Source organism: Tenrec ecaudatus, chromosome 10 (genome assembly GCF_050624435.1).
Source record: "Tenrec ecaudatus isolate mTenEca1 chromosome 10, mTenEca1.hap1, whole genome shotgun sequence".
NCBI classification, from domain to species: domain Eukaryota; kingdom Metazoa; phylum Chordata; class Mammalia; order Afrosoricida; family Tenrecidae; genus Tenrec; species Tenrec ecaudatus.
Window position 1 is genome coordinate 32,430,929 of NC_134539.1, and position 27,543 is coordinate 32,458,471.

A 27,543-nucleotide genomic window follows, 5' to 3' on the forward strand; every position below is an offset into this window, starting at 1 on the left:
CCCACTTGAGGGCAATACAAACAGAACTGTAGGTGAATGAATACATTGGATGGTGTAAGATATGGCAAAAATTATAAAGGGCTCGGGGGGGGGTAGGGTATAAAGGCGAGCTGATATCAAAGAGTTCAAAAAGAAAGAAAATGTTTTGAAAATTATGGTGGCTGCAATTATACAACTATACTCAATCTAATGGAACTATGGATTGTTATATCTGTAAAAGCTCATAATAAAATGATAAAGAAAAAAATGTTTAAAGTACTACGGACTGCTAAAAGGTCAAACTAATCTGTCTTGGAAGAAGTACAGCTAGAGTGCCCCTGACAGACTTCACCTCACACACCACACTGTAGACATGTTAACAGGAGAGTCCAGTCCCTGGAGGAAGACATCGTGTTTGGTAGAGGGCAGCAAAAAAAAGGAAGGCCCTCAATGAGATGGACTCACACCGTGGCTGCAAAAATGGGCTCAAGCCCAAGAACAATTGTGAGAATGGCACAGAGGACTGGACGTTGTTTCGTTGTGTGGTGCATAAGGTCACTATGGGTTAAAACAGATTCGATGCCACCTAACAACAATCTTAGACAACCAGCACCCAACTGAATCTAAGAGCTGTTCAACCTTCCCACTCAAGTAGATATACAAGGCAGACAAGAGATAAATATTTTACTCAAACAGAGGAAAAAAACAAAAAAAGGATGCCATAAACAAAGCCAGTGCCTTGTTTGGGGGAGTGGGGGTGCTTCCTCTGCAAACATGATGGTAGTTCCTCGTCTGAATTTGGCCAACACTGGAATTATCCAAGAATGGTAAGCTCTTGCCACACTTCCCAAAGATGGTAAAGCAAAACGTCCTCCCACATGGAGATGGCCCCTGGGGTCCGAGGTCAAGCTGGTCAAGGGAAGCCTGGCAGTTCCAGATCAGAAGGCTCCTGCAGAGATGTCCGAATCTCTTCCAGGAGAGACTCCTGGTTGGGGGGTCGTATCCAGCTCAAACAGGTTTCTAAGTATAGAGGGAGAGACCTGCAGAACAAGAGGGAAGATGGTCTTAGTGCAGATGAGGTGGAAGATTGGGTGGCCATCTCTACTTTTATTCCTCCCCACAACAGGCCCAAGGCTCCAGGACTTCATGTGCCTCCCAGTCCCAAGCCAACAGGCCTCAGCCTCACCCTGTGGCAGCCTCCGGTGGCAGCTTCCTTTGGGCCTCCAGCCTCCACCAGAGAGCAGTGGCCTCATGACTCCGACCCAGCCTCTGCAAAGTCTGAAGCAGGTGAATGGAAGCATCTCGATGTCCTGTACCCCAATCCAAGAGTAGAAAGCCTCAGAGCTGAGATTTGGGGACCAGTGTATAGAGAAGTGTCTTGCCTACTGTTGTACGTGGAACTGGAGATCATTCCCAACCATTCCTATCCCAGAGTCCACCTTGAACGTCACCCATAAATCCAGATGCTGCCTTCTTTCCCTTGCCCAGGACACAGAACTCCGCCAGCACTGCTCCTACCCAATCTACCTCTAGTGGAGTCATTGTCTGCGTCGGAGGACACTGGGAAAACCCAAGAACTCTCCCATATGTCTGCATGTGCACACTTGATTGTATCCCTGAGTTTATACAGCACAATCCCATTCACAACTAATACCTCTCCCCAGGGGGCTCTCTGCTCAGGCACATTTTCAAATATCTGACATCACACAAGTATACAAACCTGGGCACATTTGAACACTGAAGAGGAAGTCCTGTAGGGCTTTGGTATCCTGGCCACTGGTCACCCACTCCAGTCCACGACTAACCAGGGCAGCTAACCGAAGATGTTGCACGGCCACATCTGGTCTGCACCTCGACTCACAGTTGGAAGCAATCCCTAGGGGCCACTCTCAAAGGTAAGAAATGGCTCCCAGCCACACAGTTACCAACCCCCCAAGTTCTGCTCTTATCTTGTACCCAGAGGCCCCTTTCCTAAAGTCTCCCAGTTGGTTGGGACACATGGAAGGCAGGTCTATCTCCATTGCACACTTTCTAGCGAGAAGAGACAAGAATTCAGTCGAGATTACCTTCATCTTTGTTCTCAGGCGGGGCTCGAAAGAGCAGCTCAAGACACCTGAAGTGGGACATAGAAGTGGAGAAGTTCCAGCTCAGGAACTGTGAGGTAGCGAGGGCAAGACAGGCTCCCGGCCCTGGACCCAATCATGCCCCCGGTGTGGATGAGGCACTGAATTGCTGACCACGAGTTCGGTGTTTCAGAGCCACCAGTCATTCTGAGGGAAACGAGGAGGCGGTTTGCTCCCGTAAACAATTACAGTCTCAGAATCCCTACGTAGGGTTGCTCTAAGTCAGTGCTTCTCAACCTTTGGTTCGCAACCCCTTTGGAGGTTGAACGACCCTTTCACAGGGATTGTCATTCATAACAGTAGCAAAATGACAGTTCTGAAGTAGTCACAAAAATAATTTTATGGTTGGGGGGTCACCACAACCTGAGGAACTGTATGAAAGGGTCATGGCACTAGGAAGGTTGAGAACCGTTGCTCAAAGTCAAAATTGAACTCAATAGCAGTGACAGTGAGCTGCCCCCAGCACTTCCTGAACTTACCGGCTGAAGTCACTAACTGCCTCTTTGGAGGCCCCCAGCTTCACCCAGGCCTGGCCCTGAAGGAAGTAAACAGCAGAGACCCAGAGCGGGTAGTTCATAAGCTCCTTGGCTCCATTCCTGGTATCGTCCCACATCCATGGCATCTTGGGAAGTAGGAATGATGTTCGGCGGAGTAGCTCCTCACACACAGTCAAAGCATCCTGGGCTCGGTTCGCCTGGATTAGTGCAGCTGCTGTCTCCAAGAAGAGCTCAGGCACGCAGGACCCTGGGGGACCAGCAGGTGGGGAGAACTGGGGAGGAAGGAGAGTACAGGATCTTGCAGAGGACACTGTCCCAGCCTCAGTAAGACTCTCATGCCATGCAAAGACTGCTCATGGCTTGTTGCTCCAGACCACTTACTCTGGAAAGCCTGCCCGGTCTGGTCTCTACCCACACCACCCCCACCATCCAGAGTGGACTGTAAACTGAACAGTAGGGGCAAAAACAGAAACAGCCATCCTGTTTTACTCTGAAAAGGAGCCCAAGCCTCCCACACCATTGCAAAGAATCTTGAAGACACGCTTACCTTTGGCTCAGGGCCATCCAGCAACAGGGCCAGCATGTCCAGGTAATGCTCTGCAGCATCCTCAGCCCTGCAGAGTCCGAGTCAGTGAGCCTCACCTTAGGATACTAGTGGTACCTTTGGACAGCTCCCGTGAGAATGTTTGCTCTCAGTAATGGAAAGCCACTTCAGGGCCCTGGCCAGTGGGGACGGTGGAGAGTAGAGGGTGGTGGTTGGGAGCGCAGTGTGGATCTTCCCTAGTTATACCACGGACGGAGGAGACTTTGGAGTTTGAAAGATGCAAGAGGTGGGGCCAGGCTGAAGGATTATTAGTAAAGATCCAGCAGGGAGTCAGGAAGCCATGCAGTAGGGACTTATGTCCCACTACTCCCTGCTCTAACCCCCAATCCCAAGAACAAAAGCACTTTGCACCCCAGGGAAGGCACCAGAAGTGAGAACAGCTCAGGCGAGTAGGAGGAGACCTCACCTGCCTGTCTGCAGGCATCGGCTTGCTAGCAGGTGCTTGGCATGGCTTTGTGTGCCACAGTAAAGGGGCGAGGCTGGGTCAGGTGGTGGGAGTAGCAACTCTACCTCTATGAGAACCTGGGGGGTTTTAGAGCTCTGCGCAACACTCAAGCCCTAAAGGTAGCAGAAAGGAAAAAGTTAATGTATCATCTTCCTTATCCTTAGTCCTTAGGTCTCTACACAAGCGCTTCATCACCCTCTGCCCTGTGTTCACACCTGGCATTGTCCCTACCTTCGCCAGCAGCTCCAGACTCTCTAGCTCTGCTGTTGTGTCCCCCAGTTCCCGATACAGTCTGGAGGCCTCCAGAAGTGGGGGACCCCATACAGATGCCACTTGCAGGGCTTCAACCAGGTACAACAGTGCTCTCTGTGGGTTGCCCTGGAGGAGTGGGAGGAATCAGGCCCCGGCTGCCCTCACAAAGCAGAAGAGGTCCACAGCTCTCATGGTTTCCCCTCCCCAACCCCAGGACCGTCTTTACCATCTTACGGAGACAGCTCCCCAGTGCCGTGTACACCTGGGCCAGCACAGCCCTTGAACAGAAACCAGAGGCTGCCTCCTGCAGGCTGCTCAATGCCCTGGGGAAATTTTCTGTGATCAGCTCCTGGAGGCCTGAGGGAAATCAAGGTATGAGCTTAGAGAGGTGCAGAGGGCAGGATGAATGATGGGAACAAGAACCCAGAGCGGCTCCCTAGGGCTGAATAGTACCTGACAGAGAGCATGAGACCAGAGGGTCCCGTGAGATAGGGAGCAGGAAGGCAGGAAGGAGTCAGGTCCATAGCTGACCTTGACGGAGGGCAGATGCTGTCAGAAGGACATCTCTTAAGCCACAGGCATCCTGCAGGGTCAATGGGGCATCTAACTCCTTAGATGGGGGACTCCAAGACTTCAGAAGCAGCAACAGGTCCTCAGAGGCCACATTCTTGGGAACAGAAGCATGATCAGAGGATTCAAAGGTCCATAACAACCCCTCTTCAGTCTCAGTCTACGCTGGCTAGCTGAGCTCCAGGGTCCTCCTGCTCCCTGCTCCCCAACTCTAACAGACAGAAAGTTATGGGGCAAGGATAAGCAGAAGAAGAAAAACCTGGCACAGTGATGATCTATTCTAGTTTACCGTCTCATGATAAGCCTGTGAGGACATGGGGCACGGTACCATGCCAGGGTTACTAAGACTGAAGCTTGGAAAGGACTTGAGCAAGGTTACATGCACTCCACTCAAGAACATTTAACCATAAACACATTCCCCAGAAGGCTGCCTTAGAGAGTGGGGTGCCTTCTGAGCTAAAGGAGCTTTGTAACACTTGCTGCATGCAGCACCAGGGTCAAGGGACAGAAAGGCAGAGAGGCCAAGGACCAGAGAGAGAGCTAGGAAAGGGCTTAGGACAAAAGGGGCCGTATTCTTAATACTTTCTGTTCCTGACTTGATGTAACCTGTTAACTTATCTCATCACCCCCCCCATGACCATGGACAGAGGTAGAGACACACTCCCAAGAGAATAAGAGCCCAAACAGGCAAGCCAGCCAAGAGTGCCAGGTCTCTGACCATCAACCTAGCCAGCACACAATGTCACTGCCGCCAGGGAAAGGGGTCCTCACATCCAGGCACTTCCCCTATTACCTGGCTGCCATTCAGCATCTGCAACAGCAAGCTCAGATCCTCAAGACAGCCAGTGCTCAGCCAGAGAGCAGCCTGGAGGCCAGCCAGGTGGTGCAGGGCGGGAAGTAACTCAGGTAAGAGGGAGGTGGCCTGAAGGACAGTTTTCCACAGCTCCCTGATCCCACATTTCAGCCTGGGCCCTTGCTGTTCCTGGGCCTCTAGCACTGTAGAGAGACCACACCAATGAATGAACGAACATACACACACACACACACACACACAGTTGAGGTGAAATTTCATCCTCCATCCCTTTACAGCCTTTCCTCTTCCCCTTCTGCAGAAGCCCAAAAGTCACAGTAAGAACTCATCAACCGCGTCTGAGAGGCAGAGGACCAGAAAAGGACATTTCTGTTGTTGGAGGTGACCCATTCTTGTGCTCCTCCCCCCTCCCTAAGGGGCTTAAGCCCAGGCAGAGGCCAACAGAGGCATGGCTGGCCCTTACCTCTCTCGAGACCCAGTTGGATATCCTGACCCTGGTCCTCTGTGAAGCCCTGGGTTTGGTTTGCTTTCAGGGTAATAAAGTTGCACGTGACCGTCAGCTCCAGGGGGAGAGCAGAAACAGCTGCAGGGAGGGCTGAAGCAACAAATGCCGGTTGCGGTGCCCACTCCCTCATCAAAACTTCCCCAAAGCAGATCCGAACCCAGAGACCACCCCACTCCAACCAAAACGTCCTTAATAAGAACCCAACCTCTTGGCAGAAGTCTGGAAACGATAGCAAGTTGCCAGATCAGATCATCCGATAAATTACTTCTTCAAATGGTGCTACTGGTCTCCGGTACCTTACCCTGCAGAATGTGAAGGAGCTCCCTGAACCCTCGCAGCGCATCCTGAGCCGAGAGCTGTTGCCTCAGTAACAGCCCCGAGTCCTGAGTCACCTGCAGAATGAAAGCAACTCTCAGTGAGGACCAGTGCTTGCCTCCCCCCTTTTGGCAGGGAGAAAGGCTCTGGTCCTTTCTGGCTCTTTGGGGTCCTGAAGCTCAGCCCCTCCCGAGGGGCAGAAGTAATTCCGCGGCAAAGCCATTTTCTGGGAGTGTGGGGCTCGCGAGGGTCCCAGTGCCTGCGTCACCTTCATCCGTCGAACGAGGTCGTCATTCTTTCTCCACCACGGGTCCAAATAGCTGGCGGGTGGCGGTGACGAGTCCACTGGGGATGGAGACAAGGCAGCCAAGGCTGGGGCCGGGCCCGGGGGGGCCACCGACGCCACCGCACCCGGCCGCGGGTCCTCTGCGGCCATCGGGGTGTCGGCCTGGCCAGCCCAGCCGTGTCAGCCGCTGCGAAGGCGTCCCTTCCCGCCGCCCGCCCGGCTTCCAAGCTCGGCTCCGGTGGGCCGCGCCTGCAGCCCTCGCGGCTCGAGATGGTGGGCAGAGGTTAACTCCGGGAAGAGCGGCGCCTGGCCGGAGCCCGGGTGGACGCGGCGGGCGCGTCCGAGAGGGCCGTCGCTCGGCTCGGTGTCGGCGGAGGCCGGAGCCCTGAGGAAGGCTCACGCGGGTCTCGGTACCAGACTCGCGCTCGGGCGGTCCCGGCTTCCCCCGCGCGAGGGCCGGCGCGCGCTGCACGCTGGGAGTCGTAGTTCTGGGCGCGCGGCGCCGGGGCCAGTGCAGGCTGGGCGCCACCCAAACTGGCTGTCCCCCAGGCAGTCCGTTTCGGGCCCCTTTGTAGGACAGTTTCCCCTGTGGCTTTCTGAGACGACGTGTTTACGGAAGGAGAAAGCCTCGTTTTTCCTCCGCAGCCCACCGGCGCTCCTGGGAGTGTCTCCAAAAGAAACTAATGGGCCGCCAAGGCCTCCTGGATTGTCCCAGCCTGTCCCTGCTCACTGTCCATGGCATGAGGTAGGGAATCCCATGAAGCAGGGAACATGTTGTCACCGCTGTCTCACGGGCACGGCACCTGGCGCCTGCAGGCTTGTGTTGTCTGTGCCAACGGAAGTTGCTGACCCCAGCCTTTCAACAAGTGGGATTGAGAGACTTGACTTGGCATGCAAAAAAATTGGGGAAAAAACAAAGATATACTGACCTTTGACCCTTACCTCTGACCACATGTAAAATTAACTAAAAGGGTGTCACACACTTAAATGAGAAGAGAGAAAAAAAATGTAACACTTCTAGAAGAAAACTTAAGAGAACTGCTGCATGACCTTCAGTTAAGCAATAATTCTAAAAGTACTAAAAAACGTGCAATTAAAAAAATACAATTTCATTAAATTAAAAACTTGTGTTACAAAGACACCATTAAGAAAATTCAGAGAAGGTTGTGGAGGGAGGGTAGGGTGGAAAGGGGGAACCAATTACAAGGATCTATATACAACCCGGGGTACATACCACAGAAAAGTGGGTGAAGGGAGATGTCAGTGTAAGATAAGACAAAATATTAATTTATAAATTATCAAAGGTTCAGGAGGGAGGGAGGGGTGGGAAAAATGAGTTGATGCCATGGGCTTAAGTGGAAAGCAAATGTTTTTAGAATGATGAGGGCAATGAATGTACAAACATGCTTTACACAATTGATGTATGAATGGATTGTGATAAGAGTTGTATGAACCCCTAATAAAATGATTTAAAAAAAAAGAAAATTCAGAGAAAAGGCACTGTGTGGGGAATAAGTATTTGCAAATCATATATCTGATAAAGAACTGGTATCTAATGATAGGGGAATAGATCTATGTACACATATATGTACATAGAAAGTATTGTGGCAGCAAATGGACATTGGGCCTCCACGCAAGCCTTCCCTCAACACAAGAACACTTGTTCTATTAACAAGGCACTCTGTGATGCTCACCTTCCTTACATGATCACTGAAGACAAAGCGGGTACAAAAGCAAATGTAGTGAAGAAAGCTGATGGTCCCCGGCTATCAAAAGATACAGCATCTGAGATCTTATAGGCTGGAAGATAAACAAGTGGCCATCTAACTGAGAAGCAACAAAGCCCATGTGGAAGAAGCACACCAGCCTGTGCGATCATGAGGTGTTGATGGGATCAGGTATCAGGCATCAAGGATCCAAAACAAAACCAAAAAATTACATTGATGTCAATGAGGTAGAGGACAGAGTGTAGACCCAAAGCCTATTAGTAGTTAATTGGACATCCCCTTACAGAAGGGTCACAAGGCAGAGATGAGCCAGTCAGGGTGCAATATAGCACCAATGAAACACACAACCTTCCTCTAGTTCTTTAATGCCCCCTCCTTCCCTGCACTATCATGACCCCAGTTCTATCTTACAAATCCGGCTGGACCAAAACATGTATATTGGTACAAATGAGAACTCACAACACAGGGAATGCAGGACAGATAAACCCCTCAGGACCACTAAGGGGAGTAGTAATACTAGGAGGGGAAGGGAAGGGAGGGTGAAGTAAGGGGGAACTGATCACAACAATGGACATATGGCCCCCTCCCAGGGGAACAGGCAAAAGAAAAGTGGGTGAAGGGAGACAGCAGTTAGTGTAAGACAAAAACAAAAACAAAGAAAGAATATAAATGATCAAAGGTTCGTGGGAGGGGGAGGAAAAAATGAGGAGCTGATACTGAGGGCTCAAGTTGAAAGAACATGTTTTGAGAATGATGATGGCAACAAATGTACAAATGTGCTTGACACAATGGATGGATGGATGGATTGTGATAAGAGTTGTATGAACCCCCAATAAAATGATTTTAAAAAGAAAGAAAAAGTTGATGACAACATATGTACACATGTGTTTGACATAATGGATATGTGTTTGAATTGTGATAAGAGCTGTAAGAGCCCCCTATAAAATAAATTTTTTTTAAATTTTAAAGAAGAAAACAAAAGAACTGGTTTTGTCAATATATAAAATCTCTCAAAACACATTCATTAAAAAATTTTAAGACCATTGAAAATATGAGAAATAGACATTTCACACACACACACACAATCATTTGAATTGGTTTAGAAGCTCCTAAAATGTACTCATTAGCCTTTCAAATGAGACCTAAGCCCATTGCCCTTGAGTGAATTCCAGTGCAGAGAACCTAAAAAAGAGAGTAGACTGATCCCATATCTTTATGAAGGCAGACTGACTCATACATTTTCCTGCACTGTAAGTAACTAGTGGGTTCCAACTGCTGACCTTTCACCTCGCAGCCTCGTACTTTAACCACTGCGCCACCAGGGTGTCTCCTCATGACCCTTCACAGAAGTGCAAATGAAAACCACCCACAAAATTAAAATCCCAGTATATAAAAACATATAGAATAGCCCCACTTTACCCAAAACACAGTTAATAGTAACTGATGAGGATGTGTAAAGACTGATCAATGATCAATAGGCGCACGCACACACACACACAATGTCCAACATCAGGAAATACAAATCAAAACCACAATAAAATGCCACTTCAGGTCTACTGGAGTGATTAGAATAAAAAAGATATGATAGCAAGCATTGGCAAGAATGCAGGGAAATTAGAACCCTTACTCACTCACTGCTGGTGAAAACATACTCTGCTCCAGGCATTTTGGGAAACAGCCTCGTCGTTCCTAAAAGCTTAACCACAGGGTTACATATGAGCTAGCAGTTCTGCTTCATTTCTTGGTATATGTACATCTCATCTAAGAGAACTGAAAATAGGTATTCAAACAAAAATGTATATGACAATTCATACTACTAACTATTATTCATAATAGCCCAAGAGTGAAATGGCCCAAATGTCTATCAACTATTGAGTGATCAAGTATCATATAGTTGATCAAGTATTCAGCCACAAAATGTTATGAAGTACTGATATGTACTACAACCCAGATAAGGTTTAAAAACATTAGGCTGATACTTACCTGGCAGGGGAGATACCATGATCACGAGGGTGATTTTCCCAGGACGAGGCTCATCCATTGCAATCTGGATGTGTTTGTAGCCAACACATAACCCATTACGCCATCGACGACATGTCCAAGATAAACAAGTTTACAGAAACAGAAGGTAGGTTTTTGGTTGCTTTGGACTGAGGAATAAGATGGGTGCGGAGACTGAAGGGTGACAGTTAAAGGGGATGAAGTTTGTTTGGGGTGATGAAAATGTTCTCATACTTGTATGGCAATATACCAAACTTGACTGAATTATAGTTTTAGTGGACAAATTGTATGTGACTTATGTCTTAATAAAACTGTTACAAAAAGAAAAACAACCTAAATTGCCATAATGGTGGAACTCCATAAATTTATAATAACCCAGTGAATTTTGTGGCATATAGAGTATCTCAAAACAGTTCTTTTATTATTTTTTTTAATAAGTCATTTTAATTGGGGGATATATAACTCTTATCACAATCCACCCATCCATTGTGTCAAGCACATTTGTATATCTGTTGCCATCATCATTTTGAAAACATTTTCTTTCTACTTGAGCCCTTAGTATCAGTGCCTCACTTTTCCCCTCCCTCCCCCTCCTTCCCTCCTTCACGAACCCTTGATAATTTATAAATTATTATTTTTTCATGTCTTGCACTGATTGATGTCTCCCTTTACCCACTTTTCTGTTGTCCATCCCCCTGGGAGAGGGTTATAGGTAGATAATTGTGATCAGTTCCCACTTTCTCCTCCTACCTTCCCCTTCCCCTCCTGGTATGGCTACTCTCAATATTGGTCCCGAGGGGTTTATCTGTCTTGGACTCCCTGTGTTTCCAGCTCTTATCTGTATGCATGTACTTACTGTGTTCTAGTCAGATTTGTAAGGTAGAATTAGGGTCATGATAGTGAGGGGGCGGGTGAGAAAGCATTAAAGAACTAGAGCAGTGGTTCTCAATCTCCTAATGCTGTGACCCTTTAATACAGTTCCTCATGTTGTCATGACCCAACCCCCCAACCATAAAACTATTTTTGTTGTTACTTCATAATTGTAATTTTGCTACTGCTATGAATTGGGAGACCCCTGTGAAAGGGTCGTTCGACCTCCAAAGGTATCGTGACCCACAAGTTGCGAATCGCTGAATTAGCGGAAAGTTGTGTTTCATTGGTGCTACTGCACCCTGACTGGCTAGTTTCCTCCCCGCCACCCTTCTGTAAGAGGATGTCTAATTGCCTACAGATTGGCTTTGGGTTTCAACTCCACACTCCCTAGCCCATTCACAGTGACATGATTTTTCATTCGGGGTCTTTGATGCCCTATACCTGGTCCCATCACTCCTCATGACCACACAAACTGGTGTGCTTCTTCCATGTGGGCTTTGTTGCTTCTCGGCTAGATGGCCACTTATTTATCTTCAAGCCTTTAAGACCCCAGATGCTGTATCTTGAAGTAGCCGAGCACCATCAGCTTTCTTCACTACATTTGCTTATGCACCCGCTTTGTCTTCAGTGATCATGTCAGGAAGGTGGGCATCTCAGAATGCCGATTATTAGCACAAATTGCTCTGTGTTGAGGGATTACTTGAATTGAGAAAGTGGCTCTTTTAAACCAAAGAAAGAAACAGTGAATTAGGAGGGAACAGGCTCTTGGATGTCAAGTAAAAGGTAGGGATGTCATTAATAATTTTTTAATATTATGAATCAATGTGCTAATCACCCTTTTCCTCTAAAGAATCAGGGAAATAGTGGTTGGAAGATCAGCAGAACAAACTTCAGCCCTAAGCAAGGGGCTCCTTACCAAAAAAACAGGAGAGGGGATGGTGGCAAGAGGGGCCCAGGCTGGAGCCGAATCCTGCCCACCACCACCCTAGGGATGGAGAAAGCCTTTGCTGCCTGCTCACAGGAGGAGGCAGGAGGAGGTCTTCTTCTAACTTGTTCTTACAAGCCAGCTGGGGCTTTCCATCTCCCCTTGCATTATTAAATGTCCACCCCACCCCCAGGGTCACCAGCGACCAATCCTCTCAATGCCTGAAACAGTACTTTTCTTATCAATTTGACCTCAGAAGCGCTAGGAATGGTTAGCTATTAACCACAACAATCAATACTTTTACTTCAATTACTCCACTTCTTTTTCCTCCTCTTCAAAGGTAAGGAGTCTGTGGTGCAGTGGCTAAAGCAATGGGGCACTAGCCAGAGGCCAGCTGTTCAGACTCCTGCCAGTTTTCTATTAAGGGAAAGATGTGGCCGTCTGCTTCCATAAAGATGCACCGCCTTAGAAACCCTACAGGGTCGCTGAGTTTGGATTGACTCGCTTGCCAAAAGGTTTTGCTTGTTCCAAGGTCGGTTATTCATAGGTGCTGACCTATGGTTCAAGCATGTTTTTCTCTCCCTCAGCGGTCTCTTTCCCTGTCCTGTGGAGGCTTAACCTCCAACTCTACCTAGTCTTGACCCAGCTCTCCTCCGAGAGGGCCGCATGCCAGCACAGGAGGGGTAGGGTGGAAAGAGGGCGTGGGACATAGGATGAGCAGACAACGAATAGTTGAGGCTTCAAGTTTGGAGTAATTGGTGAGACAGGGTAGAAAAGTAGATCTAATTAGAACAGGCATAGGCTGGGAGTTAGTGAGGGTCTTTAAGAACAGAAGAGCAAGGACTATTCTGGAGTGAGAGGACACCGTAGAGGAGGGGACGCAGCAGTATCTGGAGCTCCCGTGAAGAGTAATGATCAGCAAGGAGCTTTGGAGAATAATGCCTAGGACTTCCTTCTAGAAGAGGCTGAGACTAGAATTAAGGGACAAGAGAATAAAGGTAGAACTCCACGGTAGGCCCTGGATGCAGTGATCTTCCCTTGTACTCCTTTCTCTCTAAAACCAGAGCTCTTGGGGGGAGTAGAAAGCCTCTTCTTTCTCCAAAGAAGTAGTGGGTACTTCCAAACTGCCGACCTTGCAGTTAGTAGCCCAGTGCAGAACTGCACCAGGCGTCCTCAAACTACGGCCTGCAGGCCACATGTGGCCCGCTGAAGACATTTATGTGGCCCGTCAGGTGTTTGTGCCCCATTTTTTTAACTTCAAAATAAGATATGTGCAGTGTGCATAGGAATTTGTTCATAGTTTTCTTTAAAAACTATAGTCCAGCCCTCCAATGGCTCTGAGGGACAGTGAACTGGCCCCCTGTTTAAAAAGTTTGAGGACCCCTGTACTACACCAACAAAGATACTTAGTGTATGAGTTAGGCGAGGTAGACTAGAGAAACAAATCCATAGAAACTCAGATGTATATAAGTTTTATATAAAATATAAGTGTACATTCGGATAATATCCCAACCCAGTTCAGTCCAAGCCCATAAGGCCAACACAGATCTACAAGGTCCTCAAACTCACAAAACACATGCAGTTAACACCAAGTGCAGGAGGAAAGACAAATCAGTGAGTGTGTAAGCATCTCAGCGCTGGCAGGGGTCTCCACACGGCTGCTCCAGCACCCAGGGCTGCATCGGGGTAGGTCCATGTGGCTTCTCTTCAGGGATGTCTTGCAGGAAGAGAGCCTTGCCAGCTAAAGCAAGGAACTGGCTAAGACAGCTGCACCCTGGTCCGACCCTCAGAAAGCAAGAGACCTGAGAACCTGAAAGGCGAGGCTCGCCGAGCCATTTCTCTCTCTCTCCTTCAATTAACCCCATGGGTTTATCGGTCAGGTTGGCACAATAAGCCTTAACTATCACAGTGCATGACAAGTCTTTTCCCAAGTCTGCAGGCTCCAGAATGCCTAGGCATTAAAAAAAATCATTTTATTGGGGGCTTGTACAACTCATCACAGTCCATACATACAACCTTGTTTTCAGTGTTACCCATACACTGTTAGCAGCCAAAGCATAGAAACGCCATCAAATGTGTTGCCTGGCAAAGGAAAATGGCCTGTGAGGTAATAGGAGTGATTTGGGAAGAGGTAGGGTAGTGAATTCAGACAGTTCCAAGCCCGTCACAAAGGTTCTCAGGTGTTGCCAGGCATGCAGATGACGTCTGGTAGGAGAAGTGGCTCACCCTCCCCCATCCCCTGTGGGATATTAGCACCCCCAATCTCAGACACACATATTTATAAAATATTTTATTCCACTTTGGAAATCACCTCTTAGTCCTCCACCTGCACCTAAGGCAGGAGTCACAGGATCAGGCTCCACTGAGTCTGAATCATAAAATAGTCAAGTCCCAGAGGCCATCGTCTCTGGCTGCATGATGGCAAAAGGTATAACCAGGAGCCTCCTGCAGACGATCCAGCACCCGTACTGGCCAGGCTACATTGTTCTTCAGCTCTCAGGAGCCCGCTCCTGTAGCCTCAGTCACCTCTGCTGGGCCAGAACTGTTTGAACCAAGAGCTCACGGCACCATCTACTCGCATCACCAAAGCTATGCCCAGTAGAAGTCCCACGCTGCTCACAATGAAGCCCACAGCCTCGAAAATAAACCTGCAAAGAAAGGTGGAGAATCTCAGGAGATGCTGATGCTGAGCCTCTTCCCTGCAGAGGCAAAGCCTTGTCCACTCTGGTCCCACCTTGCTCCAAGCTTTTCCCACCCCACCTCTACTGCATAAGCAAGTCCACTCACTTAGGGGCAAACACCTTCCAGACCATGAGATGCCGTCGAAGGATGGAGGCTGCCAATGCACAGGCTAGAACCTAAAGGAGGAGAGGAGGGGCCAGACTTACTCGCGATGGGGAAGAAGATGCAGGACAAAGGAAGGGTTGCTATAAACTCTTGTGAAGAATTTGAAGAAAGCAGTGAGGGTTGAAGCTGTGAGTTTGGGATCCACTTATTGTCTTCTCCCAAGTACGGCCTGTGTGGCCTCAGGCAATTTACTATGTATCTGGGATGCCAGCACTCTGGCTCTGTGTGCCAGTGGAGGAAGATGCCAGCACCACCCCCCTTCTGCCTCTGGAGGCTGGGAGGATCCAGGACACAGGCTGGGGAAGACTCCTGGCCATCACATCAGCTTCTCCAGTCTCTGCACTCGTGAAGTTACCCTTCCCCAATACGGAGCCTAGATGTAGGTTGTGAGAGGAAACCACCTGGAGTCGTGATTCAGGAGACCCAGGTTCAAGTCTCCATACTCCCATTTGAGTCTGGTGGCCTTGGGCAACCACTTCACCGATCGATATTTTAGTCCAGCCTTCCTCCCAGGGCTTTAACAACGTATGAACTGGAGAATGTGATATATACACACAAGAAAAGATCACCAGCCCCCCCCCTCCCCCCCGATAGACCTCTCCCTTGCACCCACCTGAACACCAAGGACAAACAGGTACTTAAGGCCCAGCTGCAGCAGAGCTGCACTGAAGTGGTGAGGCGAGTCCCGGAGCCGCATCTCCATTAGGGGCTCTTCCTCCTCTTCCTTGGGACTGACTCTGGCCTCAGCTTCATTCCCTGGGGTTTGCCGCCTCTTCCGGGACCCCTGACTTTCACATAGAAATGGCCAGAGCAGGAGTAACGGGCAACCTACTGCCTCAGGGGAGGACAGGGCTGGAGTCAACGCAGAGTCCGGGGACATGTCCACCATGGTTCCCAATCACACTGGCTGGCTCAGATTCCCATGAGACTAGGTCATGGAGTGCCAAAGATCCACCCAAACCCTATGTCCTCGCTCAAAGCCATGGGTTTATTTTCCTTCTACAAGGCCAGCATCAGCACTGGAAGTCAGGATGGGGCAAGAAGGTACCTGCAAACAGGAGGTGGGAGGCGAAGGTGTTGGCTCCCACCAGCAAAGCAGGCAGCCAGGTAGAGGAGCCATGACCCTCTGGGAATCCTACGAAGGCTGCCTGCCAATGGATCGCTGGAAAGACAGGCTGGTGGCCCGTGGAATAAAAGGTCTGTGTGGCCATAAGGACCCAAGCAGAAATGGCTTGCCATGGCACAGTAAAAGGACCTGAGGGTAGAAATATATCTCCTTATCATCCCATCCCAGTCCCCAGCCTTCTGCCCCTATTCACTGTTAACGCACACACACATGCATGCCCATCTCCCCCACCTTACAGTCAACACTCTGCTATTTTAATTCCCTCTGACACACACAGAGGCCCATCACCCTCATTTGACTCTCCAAGCTCTCATGTGTGGATGATTTCCTATGCCACTCATGAAAGGAGCCCTGGTGGTGCTGTGGGGTAAGTAAGTGATGGGCTGCTAACCACAGATCAATGGTTCAAATCCACCAGCTGCTCCGTGAGGGAAAGCTGAGGCTATATGCTCCTCTTGCTGTGTGTCAGAATTGACTCCTTGCCTCCCTCCCTCCCTCGTGAACGCTGTTAGCTCTGGGAGTCAGTAGATGAGATCAGGAGGGCTTCCCAAACTGGTGGGGCATGAGAGCCTGAGGTGTTCCACCTCCCAAGAACATGAGTGCCTGACCTCCCATCCCTGGCACTGTGCTTGGACCAACAGGTTGAGATGGGTATTTACCGGGGGTGGTGACGGGGATCCCCACAGCGAGCAGATGCAGGAGCAGGAAGCTCTGCAGAAACAGAAGCAGGAACACAAGGCTGATGCGCTCAGCATGCAACAGCAGCAGGGGGAAGGCCAGCAGGGTGAGGGCTGTGACCACAGCGGCCGAGTAGATGCTCCCCAACTGATAGACAGTCACAGTCAGAGGGCCCTGTGCACTGGTCCTCTCTACTTGTCCCTGGAACATGTCCTGCATGTGCCGGTAGATTTGTGGGACCACGTATTCCAGGTCAGCTTGAGAAGTTGGGGGACCTGAGAAGGGAGTGAGGACAGTTCTGGTCCTTGGGGCACTTGGGCCAGCTTTCACTAGCACCGTCACAGGCCTCCACAGCAGCAGCATGAGCCCTGAAACAGCCAAGCCTGCCACGGCCCGAGGCAGCAAGGCGGATGCTCCAGCGACCAGGGCCCGCAGTCGCGGGGGTGCCTCATCCACCCCAGATGCCAATGCCCAGTAGGCGGCAGTGCCCAGGCCCATGAGGGGCAGGCCCCAGCGCACAAAGAGCACAGGGGGCTCCGGGCTCTTGAGATTACCATAGCGGCGAAGCCAGAGGCGCACAGCAGCTAACAGGGTGACCAGCGCCCCCACACAAGCTCCGTACCACAGATTCTTGGCTTGGCCGCCCACCATGGATGCCAGAGGACTCAGCCAGGGAGAGGAGCGACAAGCAGGTGTCTCTTCAGGGCAGCGATGAAAGAGTCCGGCTAGCCTTGTACAGAAGAGCAACCCGACACAAAGCCCCAGGGCATGCATGTTACTGTTCTGCGAGGGGCTTGTTGGGGTTGAAGGGCCCAAGCGGGGGACTCCAAGCAGCTTAGGTGGCAGAAGCCGGCCCTCCCAGTGAAGCTGAGCAACCAGGAGCAAGATGAGGGATCCCAAAAGGAAGGGGGTGGCCCTGGCTTCAGCTATAACAAAACTATCTGAGAAGAAGGCAGCCCAGCGAATGAGCAGGAGGAGCAGGACAGGCCCAGGAGTGGGAAGCAGGGCTGCCCGGGGCCTCCTAGCCCCCCAGCCAGCCCAGGCTTCCCACAGAAAAGGCAGCAGAGAGCCCACTGCAGCCACAGCCCCGAGGACCACGGGCTCCAACTTCAGTCCAGTAGTTGCCAGGAGTCCAGTGCATAGTATGGCCCCAGCCAGACTCCAGGCCACTGGCATCAGGGGCAGACGGCTGAAAGGGAAGCCTGGAGACACTGTCCATTGGGAGGCCCACAGACAGAGAAGGCAGACAGCAGCCAAAAGGGCGGTCCCCCCTGCCATGCGGACTAGAGAAAACTGAGCCCAAGACTCGATGCACATGGCTCGAGCCCCGCGCAGAAACTGCTGCAGCTCGGCGATCACAGCGTGCAGTGCCGCCTCCGCCTGCTGCGGGCTCCCGAGAAGCTGGTGGTAGTCAGCAGAGGCCTTGGAAAAGAGGCTCTGCAGCTGCCGAAGCTCCTTAACTTGGAGGTCCTGAGTAGCAGCTGAGTAGGTGTGAAGAAATCGGGACACCTGGCAGAAAAGGTCAGAGGGCAGGTCAGAGAAGGAGGTTGGAAAGGAGGCAAGTGTAGGTATTATAAAAAGAGGCACCTAAAGTTTAGGTCTTAAACCCTGGCTGGGACAGGGGGAAAGCGGGATGATGGGAGAAGGTGACTAAGGAGGTTGGGGTCACGACTGAACAAAGGACAACGGAGTGGTCATTATGTTTCCCATATGGCCACTCTACCTCTGCCAACCCGGAAGCCCACCCCCTTACCTACCTGCTGAGCATTGAGATGGAGAGCGGAGGCTTGGGTCAGAAGAGAGGAGTGGGGCTGGGAGTCTTTGTACCCTGCGAACGGCTCAGTTATCACTTCCCCGATGTTCCCAAATGGAATGGGCAGGCCCAGCAGTAGGGCCAGCGTGGGCACCAGACTGATTTGAGGAATCACCTCTGGTTCCTAGAGAAAAAGCACAAGGTCCCAGGGTTCCTAACAGAGTAGGAGATACTATTTGGGATGGAAGGCATGAGGCCTAGTTCAGACATGAGAGTAGGGTGTGGTTCAGGATCATGAACTGGGTGGGAGGCTAAATGAGAGGTTCAAAAGGATGCTGAGTACCCCACCAGAAACTGTGACACGGAGGCCTCACCTCAGGCAGGGGATTGGGGAAGAGGGCTGTGGGGCTGTACAGAAAGAGTGCAGCAGAGACCTCCAGCTCACTGTCCCCTCCATGGTCCCCATTCATAGTCATTCCATGGTCCCCAGCCACCACCAGCAGCGTGTCATTCTCCAGGCGATCGACAAGGCCCCTGGGAGCCAAGCAATACGTCAGGGAGTAGAGATGAAGCGTCTTCTCCGAGCACATTCAACTCTAGCTTTGATTCCCATGGGCGAAGGGGCACCCCCTACTATTACCCTGCAGCCCAAGGCTCTCCACTGCAATAGAATAGGTGGAGACCCCCAAGCTTCAGAAAATAGTCTGCGAAAGACATAATTTATCCAAGAAGATCAGCACTTTTTTCTCCTGGGGCCTCGCTGCTGCTGCTCTCTGACACACATCCACAACTCCAGCCAAAATCCCACACTCACTGGATCACCTGGTCCATTTGGCTAAGTTTCTTGGCCATCTCAGGGTGGTGAGGGCCGTGCTTGTGGCCGCAGTGATCCACACCCAGGAAGTGAGCAATCAGAACGTCCCAATCACCACTCTCCACTGCGGAGTAGAGAACACTGAGCACAGGGAACCCAGGTCCCTGTCGCAGCCCCCGGCGCTGACACCTCCCTCATCTTCAAGGACACAAACCCAGGCCCTTGTTCCAATGGGAAGCTCAGAATCTGTGCACTGAAGCAGCCCTCCCCAGACCCTCTGCCAGGCCAGCCTCTGGCCCTGTGCTCACTGGTCGGGTAGAGGTGACCCAGGATGCCATTGTCCACGGTGTGAAGGTCTCTGACATTAAAGGATGGGAAGAAGAAAGCTCGAGAGAAAGCTCCAGGGAAAAGGTCTTTCCAGGTATCATCTCCCATGAAGACCACGCGTCTTCCTGCAGGGAGATTCAGGGCAGGCAAAAAGGAAAATGGCTTGTTACAGACCCATCAGGAAGCCCAGCCATGCGCTCCCAGTCACAATTGTACCCATGAATTCTTTCTCCTTCAAAGCCTGAACGGTGTCTTCCCCTGATAACCACACTCCACTCAGACCTCTGATTCCCCGTTCGTGTAAAACGCTCTGCTAGGGCCTGGGTATCTCAGATGCGGTTCTTCCCCGGGTGCACCCAGGTTTTCCCAAGTCAATGAGTACCTGTGGACAGAGCACCAATCCCTTGGCTCTCTTCTCTCCTTTTACAATGGTACCAGGCCCACCTCTCCTCTTTCCCTCTCCCCTGAACGTTACTGAGTTCCCCAAGATAAAACCAATACCTCTGCAGATTTGAGGCTCCACAAGGCAAAACCCAAACCTCCTACCTCTCCTTTATCCCCCATACAGAGCCCGCTGCCTCACAGCACAAACATACAGACAGGCACCCAAAGTCCTAGCTTTCTGAACCCTAGAGAATGAATCAGACAAGGTTAATCCAAAGGGGCCCAGACTGACCTGCACTGGTAAGCTGCCTAATGAGATTGTCTTCCACTATGGAGTGGCTGGCAAAGTTACTGCCAGCATCAATAAAGGTGGGCAGTGAGCCGGTGGTGAGAGCCTTGAGGCGCTGCATCGTGGTGGTGGGCGGGTCAACCTGAGCTCTATAGAGCCGGGCATGATGGGGCTGCATTTCCAGGATCTTCTGCAAGGTGCCCAGTTTTCCCAGGAAAGGCAAGGATGCAGGAGGCTCCCCAGGCATGGGTGGGCCTTGGGGCTGGGCAAAGTCAAAACGCAGAGCATCTATCAAGACCAGAACAACCCGGGAGAAACGGGAGGCCATCCAGCAGGCCCCTGGCTCGCCCCAGCCGCCCTGGGGCAGGGGCCCAGGTCCTGGGGGCTCTTGGCAGCTGCTGTAGTTGGTGAGCTCCAGACGGGTGAGCAGGAAGCCACTGGTGAAGAGGGCAATGCCGGCGTAGAAGAGGAAGCTGACCCAGGCCAAGAAGAGCAGCACGAGGACTTTCTGCATTCTGGTGATGGGGGAGGATTTGACACTTATGAGGGTCAAGGTGGGGAGAGAACCCAGTGGCCAGTCCAGACCCTCCATCCCAAACCCAGCCAACACGGCCTCCAGTTGGAAGCGCTCCGGTAAATAAGCAGACCTAGAGCCATCCCAATGCAATATTCTCAACTAGCTCTCCCAGTATTTCCATAGGTCATCACCATCAACCTGGAGAGGCTGTTAATGCTGGTTTGCAGGGCCCATCCCCGATCTACTGCACCAGGATTTGCACTTGTACTCCAAGAGATCCTCACGCTCAAAAAACACAGCCCATTGAGGCCAACTTATTTCAGGCGGCATGTTACTCTGCCAGTCTCTCCGCGACTCATCTCGCCAATCTCAGCGCCCCGTGGGCGGTCAGGGCTTCCAGCCGCGGGAGAGCCCGAGCCGGGCAGACGGCGCCGCCTGGCGGGGGTCGGGAAAACCAAGGGGAAGAGTCACGCTCCGTTTCCAGGGCCAGGATCCTAGGGGCGACCTCCCTGGGGCTCCCGTGAAGTGGAGCTGGCGCGATGGCCTTAGAGCCTGCTGGGCCTGGCCGCGACCCGAGCGTCCCGGCGGCTGTGCCTCCTCGACCTTTGCGCGGACACGCTGACCCAAGTACTGAGCACGTCAGATTGTGTGGGCTGGAGAGGACCCCACACTTCGGGGGTCAAGGAGTCTGGGTGGTGGGGGGGTTCTCGGGAGACCCTGGCTCACCTGGAGAGGCGCCCGGAAGCGCGGCGGCGGCAGGGGTCTGGAACCATAGAGCTGCGCAGGCCGGGCAGAGCGGCCCGCCGGGGCTTCATCGCCATCTGCCGGCGCCTCGGAGGCTGGCGCGAGGGCGAGGGTTGGCTGGGAGGGTTGACTAGGTAATAATCTAGCAGTGTAATGGGTTACTTGTTGGGCTGCTAATTTTAGCAAGGTCAGCAGTTCGAACACACCAGCTGCACAGCAGGAAGCGATGAGATTTTCTGTCCTAAAGATTTGTAGCCCTGGAAACTCACAGGGGCAGTTAGTTATACCCTTGTCCTATAGGGTTACTTTGAGTTGGAATGGTGTCTACAGTGACTGTGCAGTGGTGGTGGTGGAGGGGAGGGGGGGCAGAAAGGGAACAAGAGTTATTTTATTAAACTACAATAACCAGGGAACCACTATTCACTCGACAATTAAAGCAAAGCTTTTAAAATCAGCTTAAATTCTAGCTGTCTTTAGGCATTATTTAACTGAGTTAAATGTTTCTTTACCTGTAAAATGTTGTTAGGTGCTATCAGTTGGCTCAGACTCAGTGTCCCTATGCAGTCCTGTGCCACCCTCCCAATGGTTATACTTGAGCCCATTGTTGAAGCTACTGAGCAAACTTGAGGCTGTCTCTTTGTTGCCAAAATTCTCTACCAAGCATGGTGCCCTTTCCCAGAGACTGTTCTCAGTATCATGCCTAAAGTACCTGATGAAGTCTCATCATCCATCCTCGCTTCTAAGGAGCATTCTGGCCCTCCTTCTTTGACAACTGATTTGTTTGTGCTTGTGGCAGTTCATGGTACTTTCAGTATTCCTCACCAGCACCAAGACTCAGAGGCATCAGCTCCTTGGTTGTGTTTACTCATTTGTCCAACTTTCATATGCATATGAAGTGGCTGATAATACCCTGGCTTGGGTCAGGCACACCTTAGCCTTCTAACTAAAATCCTCCAACTTCAATGCCTTCTGAGGTCTTGTGCAGGAAAGCTAACGCAGTAAACAGTGCACCCAGCGTAACACTGGTAGCACGAGAGGATTACTGTACCGGGCTAGCTCTGGATCTGCCTATCTACAGGAGAGCTTGCTAGCTGGATCTTAGATGGTCTGGACTGTCCGCTGGGTTACTCGCCCCGGGCCCCCACCCTCTAGTGCTGAATCTGACCCACCCCCACAATGCAGGTCTTAGTCCTGCTCTTCCTGCCCTTGTGGTTTTCTAACTTGTTTGCTGCTCACCAACTATAGCAGCGACCAGTCACAGCCACCTTTGACCCCCCAATTCTTCATCTTTCACTTGCCCTGTAACGTAATTCATCTTACCTCTGATTTGTCCTTCTAAAATACAATGTAAACTCATGGAGGACAAGGACTTGTATTACTGTATCTCCATTGCCTGGTATATATAATAATGGGGTTCAAGGAATAGGGATTAGGAAACAACTGGCTAACCCAACTCAGAAATATGTCGTCATATCCCCATCTTCATCCCAGTTGCCTCACCTCAGTCCAGTCCTGAAGGCTTTTTACTGTCCTCCCAGCTTCCTCTCAACTCAAATCCCTTCAACACATTGTAGCAGGAGAGTTCCTCCTCAAGCATTAATATGACCTTTACCTGTTATGGAGGAAGTGATAGGGGATGAAGAATTGGAGGGCCAAAGGTGACTGTGACCTTGGTTGCTGCTATAGTCCAAACCCCTCTCCCTAGTCCTGCGTTTTCTAGTCACACTCCTTACCTGTCCTGGGATTTCCCCACAAACTCTTTGAAGCCCACCCCCCCAGTCCCATTTCCCAAGCTCTGGACCTTAGCATGTTCTGGCCTGGCCTCGTGTCATCCCGTGTGATGCCCTCACGTACATGCAAACACCATTGATTGCCAGAGGCCCTCAGTCAGAAAGCTGGTCTCTGCCCCATCTGATCTCCCATGCTGTCAAAGCAGGACCACGGGGTCATGAGTTTGGTACGCGGCAAACTTGCGCCTTCAGGTTGGTACATGGCAGGCATCAATGCCTTGCAATGAATGAATGAGCAGCATCTTCAATCCATGACTTGACGAGCACTCAGCAGTACTACCTTGCCAAGCCAGCCCTCTCCCCGCACAGAACCCTTAGCCACCTGCCTCAACTGCAGCTCAGCAGTGATCCACTCCTGCACCTGTGCCACAGCCTCCCCGAGGGCCTGTAGGCTGTGTTCACTTTGCAGGAGGTGCATTCTTGCCAGGGAGGCCTCGCCTAGGCAGGGCTGGAGGGATGTCCAAGGAAAAAGCTGGCAACTTCCCTGACTTCATTTCACCATCAAAGACAGTTCTTGGTTTGCCATAGTGTGTTTATTACATGATTATAGTTCAAATAATAAAAATTAAAAAAACCCTATATACTTGGCAGGCAAGCCAAAGCCAAAGTCTGGGAGTGCCACTTCCTGGTCCCCAGCCTCCGTGGGTGGCCAAAGCCGGTCAGCTCCACTAACTCAGCTTGACTTGATCAAGCTCCTCACTTAGATTTTCATCTGTGGCCTGGGCGGCTCTGCTGCTTTCACTGGAAACCGGGTCCTGGGCCCTTGGTCCTGGGGCTTTGGTGAGGGCTCCATAAACACCCATAGCCTGAGGGAGGAGAGACCATGAGGACACCTGGCAGAGGACATGGACCAACCCACCAATGGCTGTTAGACAGAGCGTGGCCCTGAGACCAGGGACTGTTTTCTCTTTTCTCCTTCTGTCAAGCCTCAGCCCGGGTGGAACAGTGGATTATGTATTGGGTGCTAGCCACAAAGCCAGTAGTCTGCACCCCTAAGTGGCTCTTTAGGAGAAAGATGAGGCTTCCTGCTCCCGTATAGATACAGCCTCGGAAACTCACATGGGGTGGTTCGACTGTTCTACAGGGCTCCTCTGAGCTAAAACGGACTTGATGGCAGTGAGTCTGTCTGTTTTCTGTCATGCCTCATAAGTTTTGGAATTCGGTCTAGTAATTCTGGCAAGAATCTCCCAAAGCAGGACCCCTCATTTTGCTGGCACAGCTGTCCATGAAGAGGCATCTCAAGATTCCTGGTCCCGGGGGGAAGGTGGGGGTTCTTAAGAGATTTATCCTGCATAGGGAAAGGAATCGAGGCGGGGAGGAGGACGACGACGACGACATCCCAGGTGCAAAGCTTTCTGAAGGCCTCTGTGGGTATGAGTGGTGATGGTGATGTTTCTGTCCCTGACACACTGGTGCTCTGTCCCAGGCCCTGAGGGAATGCTAACCTGGGCCACCATACTGGTGACGTCACCGGGATTGGAGGGAAGGAGGATGGTGTTGGAGTCCTTGGCCAATTTGGAGAAGGCGCTGACATACTGCTCTGCCACGGTCAGTGAGGCCGCTGCATCTCCATTCTGTGGCCAGAGGGGATACAATTAGAAATCACAGACTGGGGGTGGGGGGGAGGGAGGGAATGGGGAAAGTGGAAGGGTGTCAGGTTCCTGGGGAGAGGGTGTCCAGATCACAAGACAAAAGACATGTCATGGGGGTCAATGGAGTTCACAAAATCAATCGCTCCCCCCAAGGTTAGATGAGGGAACCCCTTCCACTGCTGGTTGCCCCCCATCTCCACCCCAGGGCCTCTCACATGTTGTGTCAGAGCCGTAGCTAGGATGCGAATCGCTTCGGCCTTGGCCTTGGCCTTGGCCAGAACTGCATTGGCCTCTCCTGGAAAAAGAGACACAGAAACTCCTGTCCCAGCACCAACCTGCAAAGAGCCAGGCCTTGCTCCTCCCTCAGTCTACACTCTGCTGACCTGCTGCCTGATTAATTTGCTCAGCCTTTTCTGCCTCGGATGCCAGGATCTGGGCTTGCTTCTTCCCCTCTGCCACATTGATGGCCGACTCTCGGGTCCCCTCAGATTCTAGAACTGTGGCCCGTTTCCGCCGCTCTGCCTCCACCTGGAAGCCCCCAGCAACCCGTCAACAAGAAGCCAGGGGAGCTCTGACGCCGACTTGCAACTATATATACCCATCCCATCAGGAAAAGGAGTCCTGGTCCCCCTAGCACCAGAGGCCTGAGGGCTTCTCGACCCCCTGTGGACGCCCACCTGCATCTGCATGGACTCTTTCACCCGGGGCGGCACGTGGATGTCCTTGATTTCATAACGGAGGCAGCGGATGCCCCAGCAGTCAGCAGCCTGGTTGATGGCATCCACGATGTTGGAATTCAGGGACTCCCGCTCCTGGAAGAACAGAGGTGTCAGCTCCATGGCCTCAGCGGAGGCTCCGGGGCTGATCATGACCCTCCGGAAGGACCAAGAGTGCTAAGCACATGTCTTCAAAGGAGGACTCTGGCTCGGACCCTCTTACCCGGAAGACTTTGTCCAGGGAGAGTTTGCCCAGCTCTGATCTCATGGTGGTCTGGGCTAGTTGTGTGACAGCGTATTCAGGGTCTTCCACACCATAGCTTGCCTGAAAAGGGGCATGGAGAGCATTAAGAAGTCTGGGCAGGGAGTTTTTTAGTGAGGCGGGCAACTCAAGAGGTGGACTAAAGCTGGGGGCAGGTACCTTGTAAGGGTCCATGATGCGCAGGTAGAGGACTCCATCGATCTGCAGAGTCACGTTGTCTACGGGAGCAGGGGACAAAGGGGGAAGGTGAGGCCTCGAGGTTGAACGAGCTGTTTCTTTTAAGCTCTGCATCTCCACCCACTCATCTGCACGGTTGCAGCACACCCGTCACCCTGAGTCCCTCACCCACCCAGAGTCACAGCCGACTGTTCGGGCACGTTGATGACAATTTCCTTGAGACTCTGCACATATCGGATCCGGTCCAGAATAGGGATGAGGATGTTCAAGCCCTGGGAAGAGGAGTCATTGATCTTCAGAGTAAGGGGGAGACTATCTGGGATTGAAATCCAAGCTAAGCCTGGAGCGGGCGGCAAATCATCAGATGGTACATGCCCAGAAAAGCTAGAGCCCCAGTCGGGACAGAAGTCTTAAGAGAGTTGCAAAGGATCTTACCACTGGGAAGCCCAAGAAAAAAGGAATGTGAGGCGCCCGGAAAAAGTGTGAGAAGACTAGGAGTCAGCAAAGTAGCACTCTCTAAGCACACAGGTAGGGTTGTGGGGGCGGGATCCTCAGGAATGGCCGGTGGGGTGCTATGTCAACGGGCAAAGGCAACATGGGGGCGAGGGTCTGTTCTGTCAGATTGGGCCCGGGTTGTTGGGGTAGGCGAGGTCTCTGGCCCCTCTCCCCCCACGTCCTGAAGGAACCCGGCATCCGACTGGCCCGGGTGCGCTAAAGAGTCTCACTGGGTCCAGGATCCGGTGGAATCGGCCCATTCGCTCCACCACCCAGGCCTCCTGCTGCGGCACGAACAGCACCACGGTGTTTCGGGGCAGTCCGGAGGAGGCGCGACGCGGAGCGCGGCCGGGAGCCCGCAGAGAGCCCTAAACGGAAGAGCAGGGTGAGCAGAAACCCCGGTCTGCAGGTCCCCTCGCACCCCGCGGTCCGCGGGATTCACGTGGTCCGGAACCATGGCCTCTGGCCCGTCTGCTCCCCAAACTCAGCAATGCGCTCTTTCCCCGCTGGGGATGCAGGGGACCTCCGACTGGGCCCCTGGAGGACGGCGGCCTTGCTCACCCTCAGGAAAAGGCCCCCAGAACCCCACGTCGCGCGCGCCAGCATCTCCTAGGGCCGCCGGGGTCTCCGGAACTAACGAGACGCGGAGCGGAGCGTCGCTCTGGCGAGCCCTTCCTCCTGCAGCCCCGCCCCCGGAAGTACGTCCGGCCATCCCCTCCCCCGCCGCACAGCTAGCCAATTAGAGCTACTTGGCGTTGGGCGCCTCAAGTTGTTCCCTGAGAAATATCGATCTGAAAGAGAGATCAAGGCTGGAGTTTGAGGCAGAGTCCCTGGGCACGGTGGCCAAAATGGAGGCTATTCCCTGTCGGCCCGTGGTCCCCCAAATATTTTTCACCGAGTTATTTATCCCCACCCCAAACCGAGTTTACCCTCTGGGGTATATGATGGCCCCATCTGTCACCATAGCGACCAGGGGACTGAAGCTGACTCGTGGCCATGGTTGCCATAGTGACATTCTCGAGTAGTCCTGCTGTGTTCTACCCAGCCCTCCCCCTGGGGACTGACCCCATTCCCGTTGCCATGGTGATTGGGCCCTGCATCGCCTGGTGATTGGACCCA

The 27,543-nt window shown here is 51.9% G+C and overlaps 3 protein-coding genes across 4 annotated transcripts; all 3 read right to left on the reverse strand.

The window, feature by feature from the left end:
• Positions 1-646: 646 nt before the first annotated feature.
• Positions 647-6,825, reverse strand: FANCG (FA complementation group G). The gene is made up of 14 exons (XM_075560082.1): positions 6,370-6,825; positions 6,088-6,178; positions 5,745-5,876; positions 5,264-5,466; positions 4,432-4,567; positions 4,127-4,257; positions 3,880-4,026; positions 3,610-3,761; positions 3,147-3,213; positions 2,582-2,871; positions 2,046-2,092; positions 1,700-1,855; positions 1,166-1,289; positions 647-1,019 (listed from the first exon to the last, which is right to left on the reverse strand). Exons 1-14 carry the CDS (start codon positions 6,535-6,537, stop codon positions 893-895), a joined length of 1,971 nt encoding a protein of 656 aa, XP_075416197.1. The 5' UTR covers positions 6,538-6,825; the 3' UTR covers positions 647-892.
• A 6,572-nt stretch (positions 6,826-13,397) lies between these two features.
• On the reverse strand, positions 13,398-21,443 carry PIGO (phosphatidylinositol glycan anchor biosynthesis class O). 2 transcript variants are annotated; one of them, XM_075560083.1, is made up of 11 exons: positions 21,375-21,443; positions 20,135-20,646; positions 19,440-19,583; positions 19,132-19,255; positions 18,692-18,851; positions 18,322-18,501; positions 16,546-18,073; positions 15,809-16,015; positions 15,374-15,591; positions 14,701-14,771; positions 13,399-14,561 (listed from the first exon to the last, which is right to left on the reverse strand). In XM_075560083.1, exons 1-11 carry the CDS (start codon positions 21,419-21,421, stop codon positions 14,432-14,434), a joined length of 3,321 nt encoding a protein of 1,106 aa, XP_075416198.1. In that variant the 5' UTR covers positions 21,422-21,443; the 3' UTR covers positions 13,399-14,431. The 2 variants fall into 2 exon arrangements, with proteins under 2 accessions (XP_075416199.1, XP_075416198.1); XM_075560084.1 differs by lacking the exon at positions 21,375-21,443 and having other exon boundaries at positions 13,398-14,561; positions 18,752-18,851; positions 20,135-21,340.
• Positions 21,444-23,693: 2,250 nt separating this feature from the next.
• Positions 23,694-27,116, reverse strand: STOML2 (stomatin like 2). The gene is made up of 10 exons (XM_075560085.1): positions 26,986-27,116; positions 26,655-26,792; positions 26,102-26,201; positions 25,912-25,970; positions 25,714-25,815; positions 25,452-25,586; positions 25,158-25,302; positions 24,990-25,069; positions 24,628-24,756; positions 23,694-23,988 (listed from the first exon to the last, which is right to left on the reverse strand). The coding sequence occupies exons 1-10, from the start codon at positions 27,028-27,030 to the stop codon at positions 23,851-23,853; spliced, it is 1,071 nt and encodes a 356-aa protein (XP_075416200.1). The 5' UTR covers positions 27,031-27,116; the 3' UTR covers positions 23,694-23,850.
• Between the last annotated feature and the right edge of the window lie 427 nt (positions 27,117-27,543).